General features: G+C 38.4%; 1 protein-coding gene across 2 annotated transcripts in view; it reads right to left on the reverse strand.

Annotated features, from left to right (window-relative positions):
- LOC108270250 (disintegrin and metalloproteinase domain-containing protein 12) overlaps positions 1 to 10,928 on the reverse strand; it is a 171,953-nt gene extending 161,025 nt beyond the window's left edge. The window contains exon 1 of one of the 2 annotated variants that reach the window (XM_017476732.3): positions 10,375 to 10,928. In XM_017476732.3, the coding sequence (XP_017332221.1) occupies positions 10,375 to 10,474 (100 nt within the window). In that variant the 5' untranslated portion in view covers positions 10,475 to 10,928. The remainder of the gene's footprint in view (positions 1 to 10,374) is intronic. The other variant, XM_017476733.3, reaches the window with a different exon arrangement.
- Positions 10,929 to 13,319: the final 2,391 nt, after the last annotated feature.

The following is a 13,319-nucleotide window of genomic DNA, read 5'->3' on the forward strand; positions in this document are numbered from 1 at the left end:
AATATCATTCCTGAAATCCCTGAAGAATAAAACACACACACACACACACACCTGCATAAACTCACTTGACAGAGGAAATATAGACTTAAAGACTAATTCCCACCTGTTTTGCCACAGACTTAGGTGTTAAAACAGTCATTTGGATGCCTGCAGACTCCACACACTTGGGAAACCATGAAAAAAAAAACAGTAAAAAAGACCAAAATTTGCACCTCCTCATCAGACATAACATCTGGATGTGAGTGCATTCGCACACACACACACACACACACACACACACACACACACACACACACACACACACACACAATAGCCTGGCTGGACTTTTTCATGTTGTGTTTTCATATTTGTGTCTCTTCGTGTGCCTGTGAGACCGAAGGATGTCCATAATGATGTAGACTCTTATGATGACATATATATCCTGAAAAAAAGCAGCGATCAAATTTCAAGGTGACAGAGGCGAAATAACAATTACAGTATATTATTTATCATTTAATATTAATTTAATAATCATTTAATATTAATATTAAATATTGGCAAATTTATAATCTGAGGATCATCCATAAAATAATCCACATTAACCCATACAATGAAAACATGGGTGGTGTTGACCTTCACAACCTACAGGATTCGAGATACAATAAGTCAATCAGGTCTAAGAAGTGGTGGTGACCCCTCTTTTTTTTCATGGTCTCTCAACAGTTCACTCGTAAACAGCTATTTATTTTACAGAGACATAATGTGAGAGACCTGCTCATATATTCTCATGAATAGTGGCACAATCTCTTGGCACAAAACCTCTTAGCTGTGGAAGGAGAACTTTACTAGCTGCTACTCTTCAAGATCAGGAAAGATATGACAAATCTTCTCACTGGCCAATCAAGAAATGCCGTCATTGTGACAAACGCATTATCTATGCTTGTGAGAAATGCAAAGTACCACTAAACATTGAGTGCTTCAAAATATACTAAGGAGTGAGTGAAAAGAGGCTGAAAAACCAATGCAAGAAAGATAAAAGAAAAGTCAATAAAGGGTGAGGAGAAGCAGTACAACAGACACTAATAAGAAGAAGAGAAGTCAACAAAAAAGGAAAAAAGACAATCAATTATGTGCTATTTTTTGGAAAAGGTCAATTGTCTGATTGTAGTTCAAAATTGTGATGTACTAATTGTGTACTTTGTTCTTACACATACCTCTATGGTGTATCATTTTATTTTGTTGGCCTCTGTTTGAATGTATGTGCTATATGTTTTATGTTTTATATTCAATATAAATGGACTATCCAATTGTAGTTGTTAGTGAAGGTTGCACTAAAATGTCACAATGGCAAAGTTACAGTGAATATTGCACTAAATTAAAAAGTTCAAATGTTACAAATAAGTTTTATTATATGTTTTTGAACATCAATATTGAACCAATACTGGTTGCACTAATATAACAATAACTACATTAACATGGACAGCAGTAATCTAGTAATCTAGAAAGCAGTAATTTATTGACCTTAATCTGAGTAAGATAATAATGTGATTAAGGTGTTTACATGAGTCGCTTTTATAATATTCCTGTCATGTTCCTGTTTTACATGTTTTAGAACATAATTCGATTAACAGCCCGCGTCATTACGTCACCGCGCCACACCGTCCGACGTCCCTCCCGAATTTCATGTATCAACATACAGTTCGTCTTCGTTATGGTACCGTATACAGTTTTGGGTGTTTTTATGTATTTTTTTTTAACGAACGCTTTAAGTGCAGTTAATTATTTGTCATGCTATACGTGCTAATAGACAACTGCTTTAAGCAGTGGGTGTGTCCCAAATCGCGTAGTTACCTTCTATATAGTAGCCGAGATACATGTATTTTTCCCCACTACAGGCCTATAGTAGGAAAGTATGCGATTTGGGACACAGTCGAACTCTCTTGTTCGCGGTCAAACGTAAAACTGCCATGTGTGATCGTGTCCTGTCGCTAAATGCTGTGAAAACTCCCACACGACGTTCATAATGTGATTAAGGTGTTTACATGTCACTACTACACGTCCATAATGCGACTAAAACAGGAGTACTCCACCTGTCTTAATTAAGATTATTGCTTACTTCGATTATGACCTTAATTAGATTAAGGTAAGTAAAAATTGCTGTTTACATGGTAGTTTCTTAATTAGAGTATGATCTTAATCGGATTAAGAGTGGACTATTGTTGTCCATGTAAACGCAGCTAATGTTATGATATACATGTTATCGATGGTTGTATTTTTTGCCTTTTATCTAAGTATTACTATCAGTATTGTATAAGGGTTTTTATCCATTTTAATCCTTTTTTTTAGGATTTTTTTTTATGTATTATAGTAACCCTAGAATGTGATGAAACAGAGTTTAAAATGTGATAATAATGGGCTGAGATGTATAAGAATTTTGATGACTGCAGAAATCTGTTAATTAAGTATACACATTATCCCACCAGTCACTTTTCCATAAAAATTTCAAACAATAATTATTTAAAGGGGTTACTTATTAAACGTCATTTGGATATTTTCATGTCTTGGAAAAATTTGGGAATAAATGGCTTAACATTCAATTACAAAAATGACCATAAACATTAAACAATTAAACAATGCAGTTTAATCAGTACTTTTAAATACACAATTCAGTGGTGCAAAGTACATCAGATTATTGCCTGATATGAACCATGAAACCATGACAAACTTTGTTGAATAAAACATGTCATGAATCCAAACTTTTCAATGGCAGCATGTACATATAGTCAGGTCCATAAATATTTAAATACTTACAGTTATTGTTATTTTAGTCTTCCACAGTATATTAGAGTTGAAATTGAGCTCGAAATGCAGACCTTCCGCTTTAATCTAAGGATATTTACATCCAAATTGGGTGACTGGTGTAGGAATTACAGCACTTTTCATATGCGACACAATATAAAAAAGTTTTTTTTTAAGGAAAGAAAAGTAATTGGGCAATTGTCTGCTCAGCTGTTCAATGGCCAGGTGTGTATTATTCCCTCTAAAACAGGACCAGATTAGAGTTGCCAAAAAACTAAAAAGCTTGTACAGTTCTGTATCAATTTCATATGGGCAGATGAGTCAAAGATCAACTTGTACTACAATGACAGGAACAGAAGATTATGGAGAAAGGTAGGCACTGCTCATGATCCAAAACATACCACCTCATCTTATGACATGGGTATGTATGGCTGCCAATGGAACTGGTTCCTGCACATTTAGTGATCATGTGACTGCTGACAAAAGCAGTAGGATGAATTCTGTAGTGTATAGGGCTATATTATCTGCTCAGATTCAGCCAAATGCTTAAAAGCCCATTGGACAGACCTTCAGGGTGCAGATAGACAATGACCTGAAGCATACTTCGAAAGCAACACAAGACTTTTTTAACGCAAAGAAGTTGAATATTCTGCAATCGTCAAGTCAGTGACCTGATCTGAAGGCAAAACTGAAGGCAAAATGCTCAAGAACAAGCAGGAACTGAAGACAGCTGCAGTAAAGTCCTGGCAGAACATTATCAGGGAAGAAACCCAGCATCTGGTGATGCCTGTGCTTTTCAGACTTCAGGCACTCATTGATTGCAAAGGATTTGCAACCAAGTATTTACGACTGTCAGATTGTACAATTACTATTGTTCCCTTAAAAAGGGGAATCACAATAAAAAGTGGTGAAATTCCAAAAATGTTCACCTGATTTGGATTTAAATACCCTGAATTAAAGCTGAGAATCTGCAATTTGAGGTCATACTGATTATTTAATTCAACTCCAATATACTGTGCTAGATAGCTAAAATAATAATAACAATAAAATAATAATAATAAATAGAGATGCACCAATACTAAATTTCTCAGCCGATACTGATAACTGATTATTCAGAGTGATATCGGCCGATACTGATAACCGATACCGATACCGTTCTGCCTTTTATGCCTTCATTTAAATTATAATAATAATTAATTCCACAATTCTGTAAGAAATGCAAATAAAAACTTTATTCTCTCAATTTCAACAAGTGGGTTGTAAAATTTCAGCAGTCCAGAGCTTATAAACTGCAGTTTTGTAGTCACCCAATTCAAAGTAATTCCACACAAGAGACATCTTCTTTAAACACAGCACGAATTCCATGTGTTTTCCCGCCCACTTTTGATTGACAGGATATAATCGACCCTGATCATCGGATATTTTTAAACTATCGGCCGATAACGTGAAAAATTGCCTTTATCGGCCGATTATTGGCCGATACATCTCTAATAATAATCCATCCATCCATTTTCTGTATCGCTTATCCTACAAAGGGTCGTGGGGAGCACAATCGCACACACACAATCACTACACACTCACTGTTAGAAATGCCAATCAGCCTACAGTGCATGTCTTGGGGGAGGAAACCAGAGTACCCAGAAGAATCCCCCAAAACACAGGGAGAACATGCAAACTGTGTGCACACAGGCCGGAGGCGAGAATTGAACTCCCAACACTAGAGGTGCGAGGCAAACGTGCAGACTACTAAGCCACCATGCCCCCAAAATTATAATAATAATAATAATAATAATAATAATAATAATAATAATAGTAATAATAATAATATCAATGTCCAAATGTATGAATTCAGTACAAGACCATTTTTTATATTAAAGCACACACACACACACACACACACACACACACACACACACACACACACACACACACACGAATACTCACACACACACACACACACACGAATATACACAAGAATACATTACAATGCTTTCAGGGTGACAGAGGGTGATAAATGACTATGAACTCCAAAAGACAGTTGCTATACAACATTCCCTGCTGAGTATCAGGTGTCAGTGACAAGTGGTTAAATATAGACAGCACACACACTTCAACTAAACACTTATATACATAAGTAACACCAACATTCTAAAGGAGGCAGGTAACCAATCTCATTGTCCATTTCCATTTCTCAGATAGCATCAGTGTACTCCTTACAGAGAGCACCCCAGAGGTACACAGGGTAGATCATGCTGGCCATGTTGTGGTTCCTGCTCTGATCGAGTCATGTGCCTGTGCTATCTTCACCTTTGTTCAGATATCAGTTAATTATTGCATACACCTATGCCCCAATCTTGGCTTTATTTTGCTGTGCATTAGTGAGTCACTAATAAAATGTTGCTTGTTTCTCTATTTTTGTAGTGTTCTCTTTGCCGGCTGTTTGACCCTTCTACATGACTCATTTTCTGTATTTTGGCTTTTTACAATCTTACATTTCTAAAGAACAGAAAGTCTCTAATTTTTTTGGTTTTAAATAACACACACACACACACACACACACACACACACACACACACACACACACACACACACACATTGATAGATGAGTTTACATTTGAAACGTCTGATAGCCCTAATATGTTAGCACAGCAGTACACACTATAACAGCAGTACACACTCTCACAACCGCAACATAATGCAGTGCCAATATTTTTGTCAGGGTTAAATTAAGCTTTTCTTTCATGCACTACATATAATTATAGATACAATCATCTGCAAATTTGAGGTATAATTCTAGACCATATCACCCAGCTCTGATTTAGTATAAGTAGCTGGCATTTGCCAATATTACCTGGTATTTCAGGTATTTATTAATATCCATTACCGAAGACTCACACACCAACTCGTAACCTTTAGACACTTTAGCTTTGTAAAATCCAGGCTCTGGCTTTAATGCGCTTTAAAATATTGAGTTCATTTTGTGCTGTTAATTAAACCAAAGTTCCTAGGAATCTAAATATAGTTGTTTCAAATACAAAAAAAAAGATATAACATAGAAATAAATCACATTTTCTTTAATGTTACCTTGTTGTTAAATGATGTTGGATGTTAGAATGGTGCTATATAAATTGAACAAGCAAAGAAACAAACAAATAAACAATAGTCGATATCATACTGCAAATTTTTTCTTGAGAAATCATTTGCTTTGGACTTTTACCAAATTATTTCTGCAGGTGTATTCTGCATGTTTTCCCTTATCTATCTATCTATCTGTCTATCTATCTATCTATCTATCTATCTATCTATTTTCAGGCAGCAGATGCTGTACATAAACAGATGCAGGTAAACAAAAGCTTCATTAAGCAAGCTTGTAGACAGATCCAAAATGTGAGACAAAAACAAGGTCAATGAACAGGCAAAGGTCAAGCGATGTATGAACGCCATAAACTAGGCTAGGCAAAGAGCAAAGACGAAGAAACCAGAAACAAGATCAACACCATAAGAGACTATGAATAAATATGAGACTTGGTAACGACTAGTACAAAAACACAGGGAATATACTGTACTTCACAATGACTAGAATGACTGTGAGTCTTTATATACTGTGGCTGTGTGACTGAGTCAGTAACAGGTGCTTTTAATCAGTAACCAGGTGAGTTTTAACATGTGTGTGATGGGAATAATAGTCCATTCAAGTCATCCTGGGAAGTTAGTATTTATGAGTTCAGAAGTCGTAATTATGACGTCAGGTGCATTCAAGTCACTTTGGTCAGAGCAAGATGGTGGTGTACCTTCTCTTAATTAACTACAAAAAAACACAGCAAGGTTTTTTAACTGCACTTCTAGAAAATTAAGAACAAAGATTGCGGCAATTTGCTTGTTTTACTGTAAATTTTAAGAAGCCTGACAATAACTTGCTGCATATACTGAACACATAATAACTGAAATCAGCTTCTGAGACGAGTAAACATTCAATTTCAACAAATTTAGCGTCAACTACAGAGGTTGCATCCACTGATTTCACCATGTTTTCTGACAAGCCCCCAACTCAGAAACTCGGAGCTCAAAGGAAATCCAGAGTTTCCCACTCGTAATTACAACTTTGTGGTGGCGTTCATGGCACCATTAGAGTCCTTGTGACCCTGTTTGTAGGCCATGTGGTATTAAGGGTTCTGTAGTTGGACATTGATTCTGGTATAGACTTGATATCTAACTATTTCTCTAGCTATCTAAAACAAAGGTGTACTTAAATGTTTATTGGTCATGTTTTGTAGTAACAAACAGGAGCAATGATCCAGTTACATGGGGCAGTGGTGGCTTGGCGGTTAAGGTTCCTGGTTACTGATTGGAAGGTTGGGGGTTCAAGCCCCAGCACTGAGCAAGGCCCTTAACACTCTCTGCTCCAGGGGCGCTGTATTATGGCTGACCCTGCGCTCTGACCCCAGCTTCCCAACATGCTGGTGTATGCAAAGAAAATAATTTCTCTGTGTATATGTATCAATAAAGACTCATTATCATTATAATGTACTATGGTCCATATTAGGGGTGTCATGAGAACTGATACGTCGGTACCAACATTCTTAAAACGTGACGGTACTTGTTTTTCTGCATTTCCGTTGGTACTGATTGTAACAAAAGTACCGAGGTTGCGATTCTTCCGGACCTGATGGGGGTAGCAAATACGCGCAAGTGTTTTAGTTGGTCCACAAGTGGTGAAGAAGAACAACAACAACAATTACAAGCACATGGGTGCTACAAAAGATTAGCGTAGCTTAACAAGTTTAGCTCCGCCCCAACTCGTTCAGAGGAAAAGAGAGGAAAGCTAGTATCGGTTTCCGGTGTGCAGCCGATGCCATTGTTCATTTCAACCAAAGCGAGGAAACGCCCGGAATTTGGCGAAGCACCTGAAAAACAGTGCTATATTATGTTTGTTTGAGGCAGCTGGCATTGTGGCCGTGAAACCAGCTAACGTTATGCTCCATGTAATGTTTGCTACCTCCTAATGGACCACCATGCATCGTCATTCAGCCCGTGTCCTGTCAGCTAAATGTAGCCTAATGTCACTAATAATTATTCAAATGTTCATGCTTTTAATAAATCTTTTTGGTCTGCCACCATATCAGTGAATTTAAACTAATATAAGGGGTGAGTATAAGGGGTGTGTGTGTGTGTGTGTGTATGCGTGTGTGGCGCGCGCTCGTTTAGGAGTGCACGTCCGCTCATTATCAGACAGTGTTTGATAAATAAAATACCCCCCCCCCCCCCCCCCCCTCTGTGCCAGTAACTGCCAGAGGAGGATGTCCTCCAGGAGAGTTTTTTAATTTTATTTTTTAAATTTTATACCACACCGTGGTATCGACTTTGGTATCGAGTATCGTGTACTTTTGGTGGTATCGGTACCGACTACTAGATTTTTGGTATCGTGACATCCCTGGTCCATATCAGTTCTACCAATTCAGTGAGCTTTGGATATGATGTTCAAATAGTGGCTCTAGAAAACCTGTGAAAAATCATTGCATACTTTATCATTAACAAAAGCTCTGGAAAAACACACACACGCGCACACACACACACACACACACACACACACACACACACACACACACACTTGTTTTTTTGTTTTTTTTAAACACAGCCAAGTTATTCATTAATTCTATGATCCAATTCTTCTCATAAAATGGTGTTGTATGTATGAGAATCAATATTCCTTGCATTGGTTCACATGAACTACATGTCACTGAATAAATGTGCAAATTTTTTAAAAGTGCAGCTTTTTAAGATATGCAATATACAACATTTCCATTTCTATAGGAAAGTGTGTGCAGGGATTACTCACAGGCAACAACATAAAGAGGAAAATTAAACTCTTCCATCAATCCTTAAAATGTGAGCGTTCCATAAAGGCAAACCTACTCAGCATTCCTTGCTATGCCCAGTATACACACTATGCTACAGGTACTATTTGGACAGAACAGCGGTTAGCAGATCCTCAGACCAACTGTTCATTTTTCTCACAAAGGAAAGACACAGGAGACTCTCCTGGCTAAACAGAAACTGGCCCACTGGGTGATGGACGCCATCACCATGGCCTACAGGCAGGTCAGACACATGACCCCTACTGTAACATGCCATACTACAAGGAGTGTCTCTTCCTCATGGACATTGCTTAGATGTGTGGCACTCCAGGAAGTAATCTGGAAGTTCTCTAAGCGTGAGTATGGCATCTCCAAATACTTTTCCATATTGTGTTCAATATTCACATTGTGGCAAAGATGGATTAACGACAGCTGTATTTACTGCAAATACTTTCTCACTGTTCATTTTGTGACTTTGCTGAATGGTCTTGGTATGCGCCATTTAAAGAAATACAGATATATATACGTAGCTAACACACACACACACACACACACACACACACACACACACACAAAACCATCTTTCCTCATGATAAGTGAGGAAGCGTGCAGCTGCCCCATGTAAACAGTGTCTCTCCACTTTCATTCCTGCCATTGTGCTTTGTTCATTCTTATTCAAGCAGACATATACATGATGGAAGTTATTATTCAGACCAGTGATCCATACATATAGTAGATTACCACACACACACACACACACACACACACACACACACACACACACAATTTGTCTTACTATCCTTGTGAGGAACTCCCTTCCCTGCTAAAAAACAAACAAAGAAAAAATATAAACCCTCATAGAATCTGTATTGGTTTTAATGGTTATAATGGGAATTGCCTTAGTTTTAATGGAAACTGAAATGGTCCCTGTTGGTCACTACTCGTAATTTGTTGCCTTCTATTGTTGGCATGTTATATCTAGTGGATAACATTAAAGACTAATAATGGTATGGTTTTAATGATTAGCTGATGGTTTATAATGGTATTTATAATGGAAACCATTTCTGTGATGGTTTCTATTGTTGTTTTTTTTCAGTAGGGATTGACAGTTATTAATGCACCTAATTAATGCTATGACTGAACTTAAATCTAACCTTAATCATTAACATGAAGGAAACATTTTGAGTCTTTTTTTTTTTTTAATACATGCTTTTTAGGTGTTTTTTTGTTTGTTTGTTTTTTTGTTTTTTTGTAATGTTTACTTTTACTCATGGGGCGCAACCAAATGTCCCCACAAGGTCAGACTGTCAGATATTCCTATCCTTATGTTGTCTCTCATCAAGATATAAAAACATGCCCCCATTCACACACACACACACACACACAACTGACAGTAGCACTGCCTTATCTCTTCCAGTTGCATTATTTTCTTCACTGTTCTTCTGTCTCACTTTTCTTCCTCCGCCTCACTGAATGCATACATAAACTTCTGTCTTAAATATCTAAATATTTGGTATATCTTTTTTTAATAGTTCGTATAAGTGTAGAAATATATCTCATAGCACATAACTGGCAACTGTCACAGTGACTGAGACACACAGCGTTTAAACAAATCTTCCTAACTTTTTCCATTTATCTCAGTTCTCCAGGCTGTAGTGCAAAGGCAAAAACGTCGCTACAAAATCTGACAACAACGAGAAAGTAACAAAACGACGACAGCTGGAGAAATGTGAAGGCTTACCATCGGGCGAGTGAGCGGCGAGAGTAACGGTCAGCAGCGCAAGCGCGTGCAGGAGCGCCGCAGGGAGAGAGCAGTTGTCCGCGCGCCGGCAGTGCATCATGTTTACCGGAGAGATGGAGAGAGACCAGCTCTAATAACCCCACAGCTCTCGGATGCAGGATACAGGATGTGAAGGGACTTCCTGCAAAAGCCCACGATCAAATCCCAAAATGCAGAGGGGCGGGTTTGAGTTCAAAAAAGTTTCCTCCTTCTGCAATATGGAAATCCTCCGTGAAACACTGGCGCGTGCTGCACAGAGAAACAGTAGCGCTGAGAGAGCGACCGCAGCTTCGATTAACGGGCTGAGTCCCCGCGCTGCTTAAACAGCTGGATCCCCACGTGAAATCTTACTGAGATACCGGCTATGTTGCCAGATTTGACAAATACCCTCCCAGTTGAACTACTTTTGTACCGGGACCTATGGATACAATTTAGGCTGGTTTTAAATTCAGTAGTTAGTAAATTCAATACTAGTCGGGGGTTGCAGGTACTAAGTTCTGGGTGCAAAGTGGCGGAAATCACCTGAGATGAGACCTTTGCAGGGCACCATGCACAATCCATCCATTCATTTTCTGTACCACTTATTCTACGCATGTTTGTGGGGAGCCTGGGACCTATAACAGGGAACTCGGGGCACGAGATCTGGACAATCACACAAACATTCACACACTACAGACAATTTGGAAATGCCTACAATTAGACTACAACACATGTCTTTGGACTGGGGGAGGAGGTACCTAGAGGAAACCCCCCGAAGTACAGGGAGAACATAGCACACAGGGTGGAGGTGAGATTTGAACCCCCAATTCTGGAGGTGTGAGGCAAATGTGCTAAGCACTAAGCCACTGTGCCCCCAAACAGACAATCCACTTACTGGAATGTTTTTGGACAGTGGGAAGAAATCGGAGAACCCAGAGGAAACCTACAAGGAGAACATGCAAAACTCTATATAGAGAGTAACCTGAGCTCAGGATCGAACTAGGAACCCAGGAGAGGCAGTAATGCTACCCATTGTACCACCCTTTTAAAAACAACAACTCATTAAAACATAGGCCTTACTACCAGGAGTGGTGTTGCAATTTCAGGCCTTGTCCAGTAAATAGGATACACTCTCAGAAAAAAAGGGTACTAAACTGTACTAAAAGGGTACACCTTTTGTATCTTTAGTATGTACCTTCTACCTAGAAAGGTACATAAAGTTTTATTTTAAAAGGTAATTACAGTCCAGTTACATACACTATAACATTTTTTACATTATAATGTTTGTGGACACCTGACCATCACACCCATATGTGGTTCTTGCCTAAACTGTTGCCACAAAGTTGGAAGCACACAATTGTCTAGAATGCCTTTCTAGTATGCTGGAGCATTACAATTTCTGTTTACTGGAATTAAGGGGTCGAAACTTGTTCCAGCATGGCAATGCCCCTGTGAACAAAGCAAGATCTATAAAGACATGGTTTGAAAAGGTTGGAGTGGAAGAAATTGAGTGGCCTGCACAGATGAACTGGAACGCTGACTGTGCCCCATGCCACCTCGCCCAACATCAGACCATGACATATACAGGCATATATAAAAGCACATATCCAGTAGGTGTGATGCTCTGGTGTCCACAAACTTTTGGTTATAATCATTTTTGAGGATTTAACCCACTGTAAAAAATAAAATAAAATTCAATTTTAAAACAATGTTTTCAGGTTATATTATATATAGGGAAACCATTCATTAATTCTATTTATTATTGGTTCATAAATTTATCAATTTACTTCATGTTATTTTGTATTTTGTTTAATTTCTGTTTGATTTACTCAATTGTATTGAGCAGCAGCTGTCAGTCACTTGTATTTTAAACATGCTAAACACATAATGGTGACTTGACCATTCAGTCATAAATCGTTTCCTATCCGTTCTACACTCTATAGCCAATAGTTTGTGTCCATCTCACCTACATGTGCTTTATGAACATCCCATTCCAGATTTGTCCCCCATTGCTGTTATAATAACCTCCAGTCTTCTGGGAAGGCTTTTCAATAGATTTTGGAGCGTGGCTGTGGGGAATTGCTCATTCACTACAAGAGCATTAGTGAGGTCAGGGACTGATGTTGGGTGAGGAGGCCTGGGGTGCAGTCCATGTTCCAATTAATCCCAAGTGTTCAGTGGGGTTGAGCTCAGGGCTCTGTGCATAGTGCTTCCAGTCAAACCTTAGTTTGGACCCCTTAGTTCCAGTGAAGGGAAAGTGTAATGCTACAGCATTCAAAGACATCCTACACAATTACGTGCTTCCACAGAATTTGGCAAACAGTTTGGGGAAGAACCACATAGAGGTGTGAAGGTCAGGTTTCCACAAACTTTAAGCCATATAGTGTATGGTTTTATTTGGTATGAAAAAGCACTTGTATCCATATAAGTGTGGATAAGTCATCAGTGAGTAGTGCTACATGACATCTAAAGCTACAAACTATAGAATAGATTCTACACAGTGTCATAATATTACTTCATAATGTGAGTTTAGACATTAATTGTATGAATGGGATTTTACCCCCCCAAGCATAATATAGACCCTTCCTAACCAGTGATCACCTGGAATTCAGTTCAAGCCGTATCTTTAATTAAACAGAGTATTTAGCAGGGGTGTTTGCCTTGGAACTGAATTCTGTGGGAACATAGATTTCCAGGAATAGTCTTAGTTACAGCTGTTATAACTATTGTGCTGAAAACTGAAAAGTGATTTATAGTCATTTTCAAATCATATTGCTATTTTTTCCCTCAGTGTGTAAGCTATTGAATATGTCACAGACACAGTATGTGAGAATTATTACAAAACCAGGCAGCATTGTGGTGCAATGGGTAGCCTCACAACTCCAGGGTTCCTGGTTCAATCTTGAGTCTTTGCATCTTCTCTCTGT

This window comes from Ictalurus punctatus, chromosome 9, assembly GCF_001660625.3.
Source record: "Ictalurus punctatus breed USDA103 chromosome 9, Coco_2.0, whole genome shotgun sequence".
Classification (NCBI taxonomy): Eukaryota; Metazoa; Chordata; class Actinopteri; order Siluriformes; family Ictaluridae; genus Ictalurus; species Ictalurus punctatus.